The sequence below is a fragment of the Azolla caroliniana genome, unplaced genomic scaffold (genome assembly GCF_043228905.1).
Source record: "Azolla caroliniana isolate FFs.n. ecotype wild unplaced genomic scaffold, voAzoCaro1.0.p SCAF_12, whole genome shotgun sequence".
NCBI classification, from domain to species: domain Eukaryota; kingdom Viridiplantae; phylum Streptophyta; class Polypodiopsida; order Salviniales; family Salviniaceae; genus Azolla; species Azolla caroliniana.
The window spans coordinates 7459962-7478705 of record NW_028230447.1 but is presented as its reverse complement, the minus strand read 5'-3'; the positions used below and the strand labels follow the sequence as shown (position 1 = coordinate 7478705).

Below are 18744 nucleotides of genomic sequence, written 5' to 3'. Positions count from 1 at the left end.
CGTCGCAAGTGAAGATGAGCTTATGTTCATTAGTGAACAAAATGAGGTCAAACTCACCGGCGAATAATCGACATGGGTGGTCGATTCGGGTGCGTCGTTTCACCTAACCATGGTCTTGTAAAAATGGGAAATGAAGGAGCATGCCTAATTGTCGGCATAGGAGAAGTGTGTTTAGTAACCTCAACTAGATGCAGATTAGTGTTGAAGGATGTTCGACACGTTCCGAAAGTAAGATTGAATCTGATATCAGTCGGTCGGTTGGATGATGAAGGCTACACGGGTAGCATTCGGAACGGCTTCGGGAAGTTTTGCAAAGGAAGCCTGATTGTGGCTAGAGCCCGAAAAACCAACACACTATATATCATGCATGTTTGATTATGCCAAAATGAGGTAAATGTGGCAACCGACACAACTGGTGAGTTGTGGCATAAGAGATTATGCCATATGAGCCAGAAGGGAATGCAAATGCTAGCCGAAAATGTCACGACATAGTGACATCAAATACGTAGTTAATGAGTATTGAACCTACAACCTCACATCTACAAAACATCATGCCTGACCATTTCAATATGAGCATGTACTTGTATATAATTTAATATTGTTATTCTAACATATAGTACATTCTAGAATATTCTAGTCTTTAGTATATTCTAGAAATATTCTATGGTGTAATCTAGATGGGTATATTCTAGAGATATTTATTGGGTATATTCTAGAGATATTTCTCAAGTATATTCTAGAGATATTCAATATCAGAACTTGTATAAATACTTGTAACCTCCTTGGTCCCTTTCAAGGGATTTAACACCAGTCATTGACACATCAATCTAGTATTCTCGTTTCGGCCCATCTTGTCTGCTTCATCTTTGTCTTCATGCTCTTGTGACAGAAAAAGAACTCCTACCGGAGGTAAAGAAAATGCATTTGGATAAGTATGTTGATTGCATGACTAGCAAACAGAATAGAGTCTCGTTCCGATCGAGGCCTCCGATTCGGAGGAAAACCGGCTTGGAACTCGTACACACTGATGTATGTTATGTAGACGCGAAGTTCATTCCGGTGGTCAGTACTTTGCCACCTTCATTGATGATTATAGTCGTAAGTTGTGGGCTTATGTGTTGAAGACGAAGGATCAAGTACTATGGTGTTTTCAAGGAGTTCCAAGTGAGACCGGCCGAAAACTAAAAGTGGTCTGAATGGACAATGGCAGTGAATACCGAGGGCAATTTGAAGAGTGTTGTTGAACCCAGGGTATTCGACTGGAGTATATAGTGCCGAAGTCACCGGAACTGAATGGGATCGCCGAGCGAATGAACTCGACGATCATGGAGAGTGTCTGATGTATGGTGGCACATGCGAAATTGCCGAAGATTTATTGGGCCGAGGCGCTGATGACAACCATGTATGTGATAAACAGGTCTCCCTCAGTTCCACTAGAAGGTGACAAACCATAAAGGGTATGGTCCGGCAAAGAGGTGTCATATTGGCATCTAAGAGTATTCAAATGCCTGGCCTATGTGCAAATAGCTAAGGACCAGAGGGGGAAACTTGATCCCAAGAGCTGACCGTGCCTATTTCTCGGCTACGACGAAGATGAATTCAGCTATCAACTATGGGACCTAATCAAGAAGAAGGTGATTAGGAGCCGAAACATCTTCTTCATGGAAGAGAAGGTGATTGTTGATTGGGAAATTGAGAGTAAGTCTTGAACTACCAAGTCGAGCTAAGTCGATGCTCAGCTGAATCGAGTAGAAGTTGATTCGATTGAAATCAAATCTGAGCCAATCGGTTGATTTAATACTCAGCAAAATCAAGAATCGACTAAAGAACAAGGGGAACCAGCCGAACAAGGAACCAAATTTTGACTCGGCTGAAGAAATCGAAGAAGAACCTATTGTGTCGAATGGAGGTAGATGATATCCCTAAGAGAAAGAAGGGCGCCCCAAAGATTTCCGGATGAAGAGCGTGTACTACTAACTGATGAGGGGGAGCTGGAAAGCTTCGAAGAAGCTAAGAACGATACCCATAATCGAAAGTGGTTAAGTGCCATGCAAGAGGAGATGGATTCCTTGCATGAGAACCACACATACGAATTGATCGAGGTGCCGAAAGGGAAAAGGGCACTCCAAAATAAGTGGGTATACAAATTAAAGCTGGGAGATGGCGGGAATGCACCCAAGTACAAAGCACGAATTGTCGTGAAAGGCTTTCAACAAAAGAAGGGCGTGAATTTCAACGAAATATTTGCCCCGATTGTGAAGATGACGTCAATCCGAACAGTGTTGAGAATAATGGCTAGCATGGAGCTCGAAGTTGAGAAACTAGACGTCAAGATTGGTTTCCTTCATGGAGATTTGAAGGAAGAGATTTGCTTGCACCACCCAGAAGGATTTGAAGAAAAAGATAAAGAAAACTGGGTATGCTAATTGAGAAAGAGCTTGTATGGGCTGAAGCAAGCACCTCGGCAATGGTACCAAAAGTTCGAATCTTTCATGGTGGATCACGGTTTCAGCAAGACACAAGTTGATCATTGCGTTGTCGCGTTGTTACGCGCGTGCGTGTAGAAGGGGCGGGACCACGGGGGTCTCGGACTAAGGAGTAGAGGAGAAAGAATAAGACATGATATGGAGGCTTAGCTCAAGAGGAGAAGAAGAAAGAATAAGACCACATAGAAGGAGAGATCGGCGGAGGTAAGATACTCAACAAGATATATTAAAACAACGAATGGTTACAACAGTGGTGGCTGCATGGGCCGCACTAAACGACTATGAGGAAACCCTAACCGAGGATGAATAACGAAACCCTAACCCTAAACGGTAAGAACTCTACACTATGTGGTATACCTTTCATACGCAAAATAGGCAACCCCTTCATAACTGACCCCTCCCTTCCTTTTATAGCCCAAGGAGGGAGGGACCTTACAATGTGGGACAAAATTTCCCCTCTCTTTCTATACACCATATCCTAGTATACATGTGCACATGTTGCACACCACCGACTTGCCCTTTCGACCCCGGTTTCCGCCTATGGACGAAAATCTTCACGACAACGTCTTTGTCAAGAAGTATGATGGAGGAGATTTTCTCATCCTCCTGTTGTATGTTGATGACATGCTTATTGTTGGACAAGACCCAAGGAAAATCGGAAGTTTGAAGAAGGCCTTGAGTAGGTCGTTCGCAATGAAGGATATGGGTCAGGCAAAGCAAATTCTGGGTATGCACATTGTTCAAAATTGGACAAAGAAATTGTTGTGGTTGTCACAAGAGACGTACGTGACAAAGGTGCTCCAAAGATTCGGCATGGAAAGCGCGAAATCGGTCGGCTCGACACTGCCCAACAAACTGTAAGTTGTCCGGAAGCCAAATTCCGAAATCGAAAACCATGAAGGCCGAGATGTCAAAAGTCCCTTATGCCTTGGCAGTCGGAAGCCTGATCTATGTGATGGTTTATATCAGTCCGTACATCGGATACGTTGTCGTAGTCGTCAACCGATATATGAGTAATCCCAGAAGAGAACATTGGACAATGGTCAAGTGGATACTTTGGTACCAAAGAGGCACCTCAAGCGTGTGTCTCTGATTTAGCTCGGGTAACCCCACATTGGAGGGTTATATGGATTCGGAAATATCGATTGATGTGGATACCAGCCGATCCACGTACGAATACGTAATGACGTATGTAAGGGGAGGTGTGTTGTGGCAGTCGCGGCTGCAGAAGGTCGTGGCATTGTCGACCACGAAAGCCGAGGATATGGCCGCAACGGAAGCTGACAAGGAGATAATTTGGATGAAGGAGTTCATCAAAGAGTTGGGAATTCGGCAAGAGGAATTCTGACTGCGCTGCGATAACCAGAGTGCCATCCACCTTGCGAAGAATGTCATCTACCACTCGAGAACCGAGCACATTCAAAGAAGATACCATTGGCTCCGAGAGCGAGTAGAAGAAAAGGAGTTTGATTTAGTAAAGATCCACACAAATGACAACGGATCAGACATGCTGACGAAGGTGTTATCAGCGAAGAGGTTGAGTTTGTGCTGACAAAGAGTCGGATTGGAGAAGTACCCCGTGCAAGAGTGAAGGGGGGGAGTTTGTTGAGTAACAGGACCCTCCAGATGGGAAGAGAACGAACCAACAGATGGAGTCAATGAGTATTTCGGCCGAGGCCGAAATCGAAAACCGAAACCAAAATCCGGAGACCATATATGTAAATAGTCCAAATGTGCCCTTGTGGGCTATGTATGTAAATAGCTAGAAAGTTGTATATGTATAAATACAATTAGGGCAAACTTTATGTGTAGTGGAATCATTATAGTTGTAATAAGTTACACAATGGGTAGTTTCCTTAGTAACTAAGTGTGGGTGACAGTAGGTGAGTGAGAAAACAAAGTTGTAACTCTATAAATGTCTGAAGATGAAGAAGAACTCAAGGTCGTTGTCGTCGAGTGTCTTATTGTATATTCCTCCTACCGTATAGTGATTTGTTCGGAGTTCGAGGACTCCATGTGGTTTTTCCCTTTTCGGGTTTTCCACGTTAAATCTTGTGTCTCTGCACTTGTGTTTTATGTCTTCACGTTTTTCTGTTTGTACACTATCTTTCTTGATCTTTGCACCCGAATATTATAAGTGAAACCGGTTGTGGCCGGTTCCGATCCTAACATGTTTTACGTGGAAAACCCTAAACGGGGAAAAACCACGGGAGCAGAGATCCACTATACAACAGAGAATACAAAGAATGGTTACAACTCTCTTTGAAACTCAGAGGATAACCACTTAGGGTTCTTTGCAAGTTCGTTGAACTCTACTGTCGCTCTCTCTCACACTCTCTCTATCTACGCAACACTTCGTTATAGTCTACTTTTTCTTTTCTACATTCACATAATGTTTGCCCTAGGTGTATTTATACTTATACACAATATGGGCTATTTACAAATATAGTTGTTATAATTATTATCTAATAATAATAATAGTCGTTGATCAACTGACTGATCGACTAGTCGATTTGACTAGCCAACTCCTGTGTCGACTGTCCAGTCGGCCCGACTAGTCGGTCTTGTCCTCGACATGGATCATCTATTGTTGACTCTCTCTTAGTCGACTCTTTCATGTCTTCGACTATCGGCTCTTACCAGCTTGAACCAATCGGCCCCTTGTCTTCGACTAACAGTCGACCACTTCATGTCTTCGACCGTCGGCTCGAACAATCGGCTCCTCCCACAGGAGGGACATATTCCTAACAAGACCATATAATTTTAGTTGTCTATGGATGAATGAAAACAACTTTGTCCAACCATTATGCAATGTTAGGCAATTTCCTTGTGATGAGAGAAAACCAAAGTCATAAATTTGAGAGAACCCAAGTTCAATCCTTGTCATGGGCTAGGCCCCATTGCAAGTGGTCTCTCAGGGAAGGTAAAAAGGATATCTTTTCACAAATAGGTATCACTCAACCGCGCATATAGTCATTGAGCCACACACCAATCAATTAAGATTGAAAAGGGGATGGAAGGAGAGGTTCTCGATAAGAAGGGTGAGTGGAGGAGGGGTTTGATGTGTTGGTACTATGTATAGAGTTGGAGAAGGAGTTTTTGATGGGTCGGTATTGTGTATGGACATATTTATTGATATCAATAGATATCCATAAAGCAATGTACACATATAAACCGTATAAAGTGTTTATCCATGTTATATAATTTCGTATTATACAATGTGTGCATACATACATGGATCTATACATCTATGTATCCATGTCCATGTATATAAATACACATGCACACACACATATACATACATACTAGCGTGTCTACTTTCACCCAAATCATAAAGAGGTTTGGCGAGGGAATTGTGACCACAAACGGTGTAGGGCACATGGAATCTTCATCTTCATATCTTTATCCAAAAAGAAGTGCATCATCAAACAATCTTATTTTTGGGAGCCTGACTAACTCGATTGTCTGAATCTGAGTTGCTCGACTTGACACTCTTTAGTCGCCACTCAAAGACAAGAACCCAACTCATGGGAGTCAACTAAAACCCTAATGTCTGATATTTTTCTCACATTTTTGAAACAGACAACCAGGTGTTTAGGAGGGAAGAAGCTATCACCACTTGCACCTACCAACCACCTACACTTGCATATGCATCACCACATGTTGAATTGACAAGTATGTATTTTATCGGTTTCTACTTTTGTTTGCTACTTGAGAATGGTTTTGTGAAAGTTTTTGAGTGTTTGTAAATGGATGCTTAAAATGTTCTTGAAAATGGTAATAGGATTTACACTCTTGTTGGATGCATGCATTAGTTGATTTCTAAATATGTCCTCGAAAATGGTTAGCATGCATTGGATGATTTCTAAATATGCCTACATGTGCATTTTGAAAACTTGCAGGATTTCTGAATATACCGCCATTGAGGTATTTAGAAATCCAAATTTTCTCAATATGGATGCATGTTTCTGAATCTAGTATTAGGCTTTAGATTCTTGTGGTTTTTGATGTTCGTAATTATTTGTATTTTGCCTTTCTTGTATAGATGGCTACCAACTCCAAAGAGCTCTTAGAGTTTGATGTTGATTGAGGTGAAAGAACTAGTCAAGGGAGGTATGGCACAATTCATTTTTAAACAATCTATATGAGACTACAATAGTGATGCATGTGTGCTAACTTTGGTTTTGGGTGCATAGTTTTTGTAAGAAAGGGTACCAGAAACAACGTATTTATTAAGGTGGTAGTTGGAAATGACATGGAGGTGGCAAAGGTAAGAGGTTGCAAACCCCATACCAAACCGCGACCCATCATATTTGGATGCTCCTCCAAAAGGCGAGTTGATGTACATTCTTGTAATACAACTACAATAATTTATATACTGATTATTCTAATGCATATGTCACACTAGATTTATGTTGAGAAACTCTCGCTCTTCAAGTGTGGCTAAGGTTGGGGGGGGATCAAATATCAGACATGTATAGTGTATGTGTCATGTCAGCTAGTCCAATGGTGGTTCCCAAAAAAATCTGACATAGAGGCACATTTGTGGAAGGTACATGGCATTGATGTAGTGCTTCCAAGAGAGCTGAAGATAGAGGAAGAGGAGCAATCAACTCCCAAAAAGACAAGTGGCCCATCATTCTTCAATGACTATGAAAGGCAATGGTCAATAAAGCATTTTTGGGATCCCGAGGTAAAATACATTAGATCTCGTATAATAGAGAAAGCTAAAGGCAAGAGCGCTTAACCAGTTCCACACTATTCTAAGCAAACTCCGAACCTACGTGGAGTCAAAATTTGTTGGCAATTTCACATGAGACTAGATGGCAATATATGATTCAACAAAGGACCAAAAGATGGAGAATGTCATGACACAGTGACATAACATCTTGTTGATGTGAGGTTGTAGGTTCAATCCTCACCAACTATGTATTTTATGTCATTGTGTCGTGACAGAGAAGCTCTGTTGAGCAGACAAGCTCAACCTGATCCAGATCGGTATCCGGAATGGAGACCCAGATCGGTATCCGGAATGATGTCTGGATCGGTATCTGAAACCAAGAGCCGGATCGGAGAGTCGGATTGTAATCCGGATCAGTGTAACCAGTAGGCTGTTAGAGGCCTACGATCCTAGCCTAGTACATAGGCATATTTCTAGTAGTTAGTGTTTGTCACTCAATACGAGCATTGAAGTACTTGTCAATACTTTAGTCAATCCTTTAAGGACTTGTATAAATAGTGTTGTCAAGCACAATTGTATGTACAAAGTATTGAGTTTGGTTTTGAAATAGAGTTTATGTTCTGCTCTCTATGTCTCTCCCGCGTACTGTGTATTCTCAAGCTTCCATTAAACCTTCACTTCTGTTCTTTGGTGTTATTCGGCGGAGCCGGTTTTGTCTACACTTTCGTACATTAACTTTCACATGGTATCAGAGTGCGAGGGTTAGAACATCGTCTGTTGTCAACAAGAGATTTCGACTCGTTAAAGACAAACCCTAACACCCGGTAAAGAACAGAAAGGAAAGAATGGACAGAGGAATGGTTAGCTTGCTTCTGACGGAGAAGCTCGACAGAAACAACTACGCATCTTGGTCGTACAAGATGCACTAGTACCTGCTTGGACATGAATACTTTAGTTATGTCGACAGAGCTAATGATGCAGCATCGGATGAGACACACATGGACTTTCCGACTTGAGAACAAGCGGCAAGCAAGGTAATGTACTAATTCGCGACCAATGTCGATGATCAACTGTTAAGCCATATCCGGGATGCCAAGATGCCAAAGGAAGCGTGGACGAACCTAAAAAGGGTACTCACCGCAAGCACCACGACATGAAAGTTGCAACTCAGACAGGAGTTGAGCAATGTCCGACAGAAAGGCATGTCAATGGCCGACTACACAACCCGAATCAAGGAGATCAACGACTCTCTTGCCTCCATCAATGTGACCGTCGAGGAGGATGAGATGGTGCAGGTTTGTCTTGGGGGTTTGGTGTTGAAGTTCGGAGCATTCCGAACGACGGTTTGTACGAGGGAGAATATGCCTTCGTTTTTTGACTTACAGTGAATGCTCCTTGTAGAGGAGAACCACACGGGTGCATCGACGAGTATGCATACTGATAACAAGATGTTATACACGGAGGAAGATAGGCCCCATGGTCGTGCTGGATGAGGTGGGTCGATACGTAGTTCTAGAAGTTGCCAAGAAGTCCAAGCACTAACATGGTGGAAGAGTCTGATTGATGATAACATCATGCTAGCACAAGTCTTGTGCCAATTGCTTGAGGTATTTGTGTTTGAGAGGAGGAAGTAAATGAATGGGTTGAAGGGCGGGCTTCGCGAAGAAACATGAGACTTAGGGTACAAGCCATCAAGAAAAAACAATGGGAGAATGTTTGGGCTATCATACAATTTTGTACCCTACATTGTTCTTCTAGTTGATGATAACACCATGCTAGCACAAGCCTTGTGCCAATTGCTTGAGGTAGAATGTATGGTTATCATACAAATTTGCATCCTACATTGAGCTTGAGGTATTTGTGGATGATAACATCAAGAAGAAACAATGGGAGAATGTATGGATTATCATAAAGTTTGCATCCTACATGGAACAAAAACATACAAACAAAAAGGTCCTTGTGAAACAAAATTTAGATAGTATGGCCACATTTTCTCTAAGAGAAGCATTGGTCATATTGAAGGAGTTCCACGATGACATCATCTACCTCGATACCTCATGAAGCAAAAATGACAAAATTCGATGTCAAGAAAATTCGTGTGTGTGAATTAACACATGATCATGCTCCTAGCAAGCAAGATTTACAATATCCTCAAGTACTCTATGTGTCATGTTTGTGGATGCATGTGTCTTTATGCATGGGTGTATGCATGTGTAACTCTGTATTGTATATATAAAAGAAAGTGTGTGTGTGTGTGATACGGTGTATTGTGTAGCAATTGCACCTGCTCTATCCATGCAACTACTTTCCACAATGCGTGGTTGCTCCACGTGTCGTACATCATATCTACATGGTTGTTGGTATACCACAATATCCTCTTCCCTCAAAGGAACAATATGTGTTCCTTTATATGGGCATATTCACAGAGACTCTCTCATCATGCTCACAAAGGTTGAGGCATATGATGGTTCGAACCCATTGTCAGGATCCTAACCGGCCATAATCGGTTCCCACGTATGTGTTCGGGTGCAAAGAAACTGAGCAAGGTAATGCTCAGACAAAAGAGAATAGAAAAAACGAAAACAAACTCAGAAACGAGAGACAGATATTTAGGCGGAAAACCCGAAACGGAAAAACCACGGGAGTCCTCAAACTCCGAACTATATCACTATAATGAGGAGTACAATGAGAAGCTTCAAGGCAACAACCTTAAGGTCTCCTTCGTCAGACTGATGGTTGTAGAGTTACTGGCTAACTCTCACTCACTCACAGTTACAGAAGCCACTACCTTCTGTGTCACTATACAACTAAATAATGATCAACTACGTTCTTAATGTTTGCCCTAGTTGTTTATATACTAAAACAACTTTCTTGCTATTTACAATTATAGCCCCTCGAATCGGACACAAAATCGATTTTCGATTTCGATTTCGGTTTCAGCCTCGATCGAGTTTACTCATTGATTCGGCAAGTCCCATCTGGAGGGACCTGGTTTTCCCAACACCCACATATGGTGAACATGAGAGAACCTAATAACCATTATGTCAAACTTGACATGGACCTCGAGCACCACCCATTGAAAGGGACTGGATCCAAGAGATTTGAAGATGAGGTGGGGGTTTGAGTCTCACTACTTTTTGACATCTACTACTATAGAATCTCTCTCTTCACCATATTAATTTCTTTCCATGTTGATTTGATGTTGAACACCCTTTTGTTGGTAGTTTCACATGTAGCCCTAACATGGGGGCTTTACCTTGTGTTGAGTCTTTGTGGAGGATGCAAATGAGTCCCAAGTTCATTAATTAAGCATCAAAATCCGGAAGCTTAGTCAAAATTTATGTGAATAGTAGATTAAATACATTAATAGGAGGACATGGGTATAAAGATATGTGGGTGCAAAATAGAGACTAGGAATGCATTAGGCGAATTAATGGCATCAAATGGGATTGAACACCAATTCATTCTTTCCATGTAGATTCGAAGTTGAGCACACTTTTGTTGGCAGTTGCACAATTAGCCCTTGTGCAGGGCTTCCCTTGTGTTGAGCCTTTGTGGAGGATGCAAATGAACCCCAAGTTCACTAATTAAGCATCAAAATCCAAAAGTTTAGTTGAAATGTATGTGAATAGTTGATTAATAGGATGAAGTGGTTATAAAAATCCATGGGTGCAAAATAAAGACTAGGATTAATGGGTTAGGCAGATTAATGGCATTCGATGGGATTGAAGACACAAATATTGCATCAAATGTGATTTCATTTAACCATCAATCCGTGCAATACACACAAGACAACCACCTATGAGTCTTAGACTTTAGTCAAATGGTGTACTTCTCTCAAGGGTAGAATACTATTATCCATATCATGTATGTGGTTACACAACAATGTATGTTGATTCCTCACAAACAAATTATATAGACCATTGCACTACATCGCAATTGAGAAACAACAAATATATTGTTTATTATTATTTTTAGAACATTATTTGCACAAATAAAAATGGAAAAACTAGATAGTCAATTGTTACACAAGTATATTATAGAAAGAGCCACACTTTGTATGTTACCTTATGTGCTATTTATACACGGTTTTTGGGTTTTCCTCCCCTCATTCAACTTAATGTTCTAAACTTTGGCCGACATTGCAAGTTAACTCTCATTGAACACATAGTACTCTCCTTTGAATTATTCTTCCTGTTTTACACCCAATCTACAATTGTTGGTCTTCTGACTGTATACACAATTGTCAATCAACCAATAGTCTTGGCAATTGGCCACAGATCGTTGACCTAGTAATTTCTTGGCTTTGTTTGGGGCATTGATCACAATCTCATCTTTCAACTAATGGATATAAACCCATTGGCCTAGTTATCACTCCACACAAATATTTCTCTACTCTTGGCTAATGGTTACAAGCCATTGGCATGATCACTTGGTTTTGCAATCGACCATCACTCAACTCTTGTCTCACATCTGTGTTCTATGCTAGTAATTTTTCGCGCCATTCTTCACTCACTCAACCATCCAGCTTCTTCATCTCCATATCCTTTATCATTTTACATCATTGTCAATGGTGTCTTCATTAGTGGCAACATTCTAATAGTATTGGCATTCCAAATGTAACAATGACTTCATTGGCAATGGTGTTGACGACATGCCCCATCACAACAACAACCATTATGGATTGATTTATACTGATAAAGAAATGTAAATTGAGATTAAGAAAATTATAGTTCGCTGGTGTTTAACCACCATAAAGTGAAGGACAAGAGATGAACATAAATTCCATTTGCATCCCATGCCACCAAATACTACTTTATTTTACACTATAAAATTTGTGATTATTGGATCTAATTTAAGAAATCTTTGTCCCATCAAATAGAGCCTTGGCAAATCCTCAATATGTCATAATGAAGGAGGTCATAGGATAACTAGATTCCCACTTATCGTACTTTGAAATCATTGAAATTACTCTTTATAAATATGTAGTTCCTATTGTCATCCCTATAGGCTATAACAATGGTCCAATGGCAACCACGAGTTGATGGTGATACTATCATTGGCCTTGCAATGCTAGCAATGTGGTGGCATCTTTTCATTAGGCCTTGTTACTTAGTGGTAGGCTCTCACTCTATTATTGTGAGTTGAAATAACCTTCATAATATAAGGGCGAAGTAGAATGACATATTCATAATATAATATCATTATGCGAGAGACAAAGAAAACTACCCACTTGTGATCACCAATTGGCAACAATACACATCGTTGTTTTCACGAGTGATAGCTCATATTCCAACTCATGGAGTGCATCTCCATATGCATAAACCTAGTTTGAAGAAGTGACAATCATCATCCATATTATTGTCTTCTTGTCCACAAGATTTGGTTCACTATATGTGGTCATTAGTGTTGGAGGGACAAAAGCCAAGAGCGATGTGACTAAGGAAAGAAAAGAAAAAGAGAAAGACACGATATGATGGTTTTACTAATATAAAAAAAAGTTCAAAATTACAAGATGTTGGCCTTTTTATATGTTTTGGCCTATGACCATTACCAAGTCACGATAGGATGAGAAAACTAATAGAGGTACATTTAGTATATAGTCCTCATTTTAAAGAGCCGGACATTTGGAACCTTGATTATTCTAACATTATGTTTTATGAATTTCCTAGTACCTACTAAGGACCTCTTGATTATAGAACACCCCAACACCATTGAGCGACTCGATCAAATAGATAATAGTGACACTCAAACAACTAAGTGACGTTAATGGTTGCTTTGTCTTATGCATATCTCTCTTATGAAGTTTTTTCAAGTCAAGAAACAACCATCATACATTCTTTTACTTCTCAAGACCCAATCACTATGAATTAACTTTATAAAGCAAAATGTTGACTATTTGGATGGATGCAATGTATGATGAAAGCATTTTGAAGACAAGATACAATATACATGCTTCATGATGCCTTCATAGTTTTTGAATGAAAACTTAGTTTTTTTCCAATGCTAGTAAATCGCGACTTGAGAGAGACGTGGATGGATCTTCTCTGAAAAGGTAACTCATACTAACCCATTACAATACAACACATCCACTTGTTCGCACACGCACTATCATTTCCACATGATTTAGGTCACATTCTCTTCCATGTGAAAATGAGATGGTGGTGCATCAATTATGCATATATTTACTCTTAGTGCTCACACATTTGAATGTCACACTCCATAACAAAGCTCCACCTTCAACCTAGCTTTCCCCACACTTTGAATCCTAATCTATACCTCTCTCAATCACAATGCACACTTTCAATTGCTATGTCTTGAACATTGAGGATCACTTATCAAACTCCACACACACAACATGAAAAAATTATGGTCCCATGGACTATATTTGAGGACGACAATAAAACCTTTCAGAGTGTGTACCTCTCCGCCATCGTTTGCTTGGAAGTTGGTAGAGTATATGAAACTATGAACCATTGGATTCGAAGAAGCGATTTGCATACTAAACTGTGTCACAAGCGAATAGCATGCAAAACATGTGTTTCACAGTTTGGCTCACATTGATTGGTGTCAAGACTCGGTGTCCATGTGAGCGCCCGCCCAATGTCCATGCCAATGAATGTCCCCCGGATCTCATGATGAATGTGCTTCCTTTCATATGATGGTACCCAATTATGTAATGTATGTATGTATGTAATTGCCCTCCTATTTTTGCAGAGGCAACAGAAACAGAGGAAATTAAGAGGAAGAAAAAATTGAAAACAGATAGCTTTGATCCCTTCCCTATGTGTCAATCAAAATAAGACCAGGTAAGTCTCTTGCCCAGCAATTTTTTGCTATTTTTCTGGCTGTTCCTTCCTGGTACTTGGTGATATATATATTTAGGGTTTTCTTGTTTCATCCTGACATTCTTAAGTTTCTAGTTTCTTGTTGTACTTAGGGTTTCTTTCTTGGTGTGGTGTGGGTATAGTCAGGATTTTCTTGTTTGATGTTGATGCACGTAGGATCTCCTGTTTCATCTTGATATCATTGGGGTCTCTTGTGTTATCCTAATGTGCTTCGGGTTTGCTTCTTGTTTTCCCATGGTTTCCTTTTCAAGCATGGATTATCCATGCATTCACCCTTAACAAGAGATTTGATTGATTTCTTTTTCACAGAATATTTTTTCTATGGTAAGGCTCAATCCTGAACAAATTGACGGATTGATTGATCCTTGGTCAAAGGATCTAAGTGCCACTAGAATTTTGCACCTGCTCCTCTCTTGGTAGATAGGATATGGTCATGGCCAGGCAGAGAAGACAAGGGTTGATCAATTCCAAACCAGTGGATTTTGAAGCAACATCTGATGATTCATCTTGCTGGAATTATGATCTTAGTGGTCTGGATTTTCAATCTAAGGCAGAGAAACAGGGAATCATGCATCGATCTGATGCTATATTGAGAGGGCTTCCAAAGTCTCCCAAAGGATCAATGAGCGTTTTGCCAGAGAAGATGAAAAAAGACCAAAGAAGAGAGCTTCGAAATTTGTTGAGGGTGGAATTAAACAAAGTGCAAGGATTGTCGTTGAAGCTCGAAGAGAGAGAGTTGCAATTGAGAAGAAGGTATCAGTGTATGGAGGAGGTTTATCCTTCACTGAGTGATGCAGAATTATCTAGGGTCAGTCCTCACGCGGGTGTCCAAGAGAGAGATTCAGCCACAACGTCCAATGAGTTGTTTTCTCAAACGCTTCATCCACCTCCGCCTCATACAAACAACTCATGTCTCGGTAAGCAAGACTCTTTACAACTCTCCAAAGCTAAACATCACTGAAGTAATACTAGTACTATTAGTGACTACTATGGCACTGTTACCACCAATACTACTATAGATTTTAGGTAATCCAAATGGCAGAAAATTCTACGTTAAAGAAATAAGAAAACCTACCACTATGGGGTACCTTAAAACTGCTATTAAAGCAATGCCAAAGCATACATTACCCCATAATGATTATAACGTACTTTTAACTTATTAAGCACGGAAGTAATGCAACTACTACTGCTACAAGTGTGGATTTAAAATAGGGTGATCCAAAGAAGCACGCAGTAAAGATATAACCGAGCATACATAAGTGGGTCTTTTTGGCTTACAAAGGCCTGAAATAAGGCCACTACTACCAGCAACTACTACAACTGCTTTTAACCTACTAAGCATCCTAATAATGCCAACTACTACAAGTAGTAAGTCATAACTATTGTTATTACCATGATTAATACTTGATAATGGTTTATGGGGGTCATGTTAAAGAAATAATTGATCATACATTGTAGGGTACTTTTAATTTACCAAGTGTCTGCTCTTGCTTGGCTACTCCTTTTGCCACTAGAGTGGATTTAAAATTATGCATCTCAGAAGCCTACATTAAAGAAATAACGAATCATACTTAATAGGCTATGGTATTTTAAAGTTGACGTATTTTGCAGATGATCAAAGAAATCCGCCAAGCACTCCACGTCTTGAAACTGGACCCACTAAAATAGATTCAGAGATTGCATCCCATTGTCACGACATTCTTAAGAAACTTATGAAACACAAATATGGGTGGGTCTTTAATGAGCCTGTTGATGTGGTTGCATTAGGTCTGAGGGATTATCTTCGTGTTGTGCAAACACCAATGGATCTTGGCACGGTAAAGTCTAAATTAGATGGTTACCAATATGATTCGGCAGAAGAGTTTGCAAATGATGTAAGGTTAACCTTTTTGAACGCAATGCTCTACAATCCTCAAGAGCATGATGTGCATGCAATGGCTAATAAGTTGCTACATCTCTTTGAAGCGAATTTTGAATCAATTCAGATGAATTTGAAGCATGATACTAGCCAAGAGATGGAAGGGAAGATTGTTCAGAGCTCAAATTCTTCTGCTAGAATCATATCATCTGAAACACATGATAACACTAAAGGCCAAGAGCAATCAGAAAATAGTAAGCCTGATGCTCCGATGTTCAGCAATCAGCCAATAAGAGAAATGAGTTATGAGGAGAAAGTCATTCTAGTAGGGAGTTTGCAACTATTGCCTGTACACATGCAGGATGATGTGATTCAGTTGATGAGGCAAAGAAATCCTGCCTTGGATCAGAAAGTTGATGAAATGGAAGTGGATGTTGATTCATTCAGTAATGAGACGCTCTGGGAATTGGATCAATATGTGAAAGACTGCCTTAAAACTGCTGGTATAAACACAAAGATACTTGTGCAAAATAGCCAGGTAAGGTTTGGTATGTAATGGTAGAAGATGTGAGATTTCGGAAAGCATGGATGCTCATGTTTTTTACTTCATCACACAGCATAAAGGAAACACTGATATGGATCAAGAAAAAGTCAAGAGAACAAAAGGTATCTTTTCATTTGCTTTGGCCCATTAAGATGCCGAAACTATTCTTGATTTTTGTGCGTGCTTTTATTTCTCATACAAAGGACAAAAGTATAGGAGTGTTTCTTGGATATATTTTGTGTTCTCTCTTTCTCTATCTTAATTCAAGAGGTACAACAGGGTTTTGTTACAAACCTCAAGCACTTTCAGTTCCAAACTAATTGTAGTAGCAAATGCGCTTATTTGTGTTGTTCTGTTTTGTTTTTCAAGCTGCTGTTTGAAGGGCCAATGGTGTTAAAACTCCATTAGGGAAAAAAATCTCTAGGAATGACAACCAACAATATCCTGATGGGGTTTGCCTACTGACTGAGTCTTTCTTCAACCCTCAATGTGGTTAATATAGCCTTAATTCTAATTGGTAATACTTAACCATCACAGTAAATTCTGGTAGGATTTAATGTGCTAATAAAAGTTTCTAGAAAAGTATATGGAACTTTTTGATCCTTATTAGTCTTAAATGTAACATTATTATCGTACCCAATCAACAAGAGGAAATTCAACAAGGCCCTAATGTACTAATGAGTATTTGATGTGGAAAGGGAGGACAGTGATGGGTAATTACATCCAGTTCTGCAACCTTGCAGTGCCGTCATTTTTACATCCAGTTCTTACATTTGTTGATAGGAGGGAATATACATGGAAGCTAGTTGGGACAGGTGTCTAGTATCCAGGTGGACATGTATTTGGTCAAATATAAATGGAGTTTCAAATGGGGAAGCCTGTGGATAGCACACAAGGCGAGGATAACAGAATGTTGATGCCGAGGTGGTCTGGGGTACAAGGTCTGAACAATATGGGTTCTTGCCTTGTCTTCAAATGGTGACTAGATGGGGGATTTTCCAACACCTGTTCAATTTTAGCGATGGGCATCTTTTTAAGTTTTGTTTCAGTGATGTTGTTGGAGTTTCTCAGTATGTTTTGTACACAATGAATCCCCTGTTATTACAAGATTGATAATGAACATATGTCGATCAGAATGCTTCCTTATGAAAGTCATTCTAATCCAGGTGGATGTTCGAATGCTGGTGATGGTAGGACGAGTTCTTGTGTTGGTGCCTCTCCCCTTGGACATAGAAGCATTATGAATAGACCTTGGAGCTGATGCTGAGGTTCAGAAGATTTTTTGCTGCTGGTAAGGCATTAGGTATAAATGCAACTATTAATGATTTGGCCTATAAATGCTTTTATTTGGTAGTTCAGATAATTCACTTCTCAAGGATGATATCTCTTTTATGGATGCAGATTGTGTATATTCTTGATAGATATGTACGCACACAATTGTGCATATGTATATCTATATATAATCTTGGCGAACCATATTAGGTTGCTAAAAACTCGAGTCCAACTTCTTCAATACAATGTAAGCTGTTGATTTTGTACATTACTTAGATTTATGCAATGATATGGTGCATATGTCCATTTGCTTCTTCTGGCTATATTGTCTTCGTTCTTATGTTTCTCTCTTTCGCACAGATGTTGCAAAACCAACTGGGAAAAGGCTGAATTACCAGCAGCCAACCATTTTTGACACCAACCCTATGTCATTGATAATAATGATGATGATTATAAAGAGCTGATAATCATTTGTAGAATAATCATTTAGTCATGTGATGAAAGCACCATGTTATTTGGTGATGCCATACAATTTGGTATTGTGTCTGTGATAGATACTACATGATTTTGATTGCACTGATGTAAAAAGTGTAGATAGTCAATTTAGTCTCGAAATGCAGGCACCCACTTCATTTTATAATGCCATGTAATTTGGTATTGGGTCTTTGATACTATGTACATGATTTTGATCATAACTGATGTTAAAATAGTAGATAAGTTGAAATTAACACACTTTCTCTATATGGATTGAACTCCTAAGGCGATGTCTGTCACATCAATAACCAGGACTTGTATATCGATGGTGGATCACTTTACCCTACATTGCCATTCCTTAGCAATCAGTTGTTATTTCTAGTATATGCATATAATTACTGTAAAGTGTTTGACACTTAGGTTTGCCATCAATACTGTTATTGTGATATTTTGTGTCTTACTTCACCATTTGGATGAAAGGAAATAGAAAGCATTGTCAAATAAGCAATAGGCATCATACAGAAATGCAGATGCAAGAAACACCACTTTTAAATTTAAATATTAATTCAGAATGGGCTGCT

General features: G+C 39.7%; 1 protein-coding gene across 4 annotated transcripts; it reads left to right on the top strand.

The window, feature by feature from the left end:
• The first annotated feature begins 13847 nt into the window (after positions 1 to 13847).
• Positions 13848 to 18348, top strand: LOC147856997 (transcription factor GTE4-like). Of its 4 annotated transcripts, none has more exons than XR_015530630.1 (7): positions 13848 to 13976; positions 14325 to 14932; positions 15627 to 16411; positions 16491 to 16539; positions 17584 to 17708; positions 17819 to 17936; positions 18050 to 18348. XR_015530630.1 is itself a non-coding variant. In XM_087328698.1 (5 exons), exons 2-5 carry the CDS (start codon positions 14443 to 14445, stop codon positions 16795 to 16797), a joined length of 1335 nt encoding a protein of 444 aa, XP_087184824.1. In that variant the 5' UTR covers positions 13848 to 13976; positions 14325 to 14442; the 3' UTR covers positions 16798 to 17108. The 4 variants fall into 4 exon arrangements, 1 of the variants encoding a protein (XP_087184824.1); XR_015530631.1 differs by having other exon boundaries at positions 17201 to 17708; XR_015530632.1 differs by lacking the exons at positions 17819 to 17936; positions 18050 to 18348 and adding an exon at positions 17201 to 17358 and having other exon boundaries at positions 17584 to 17711.
• The last annotated feature ends 396 nt before the right edge of the window (positions 18349 to 18744 follow it).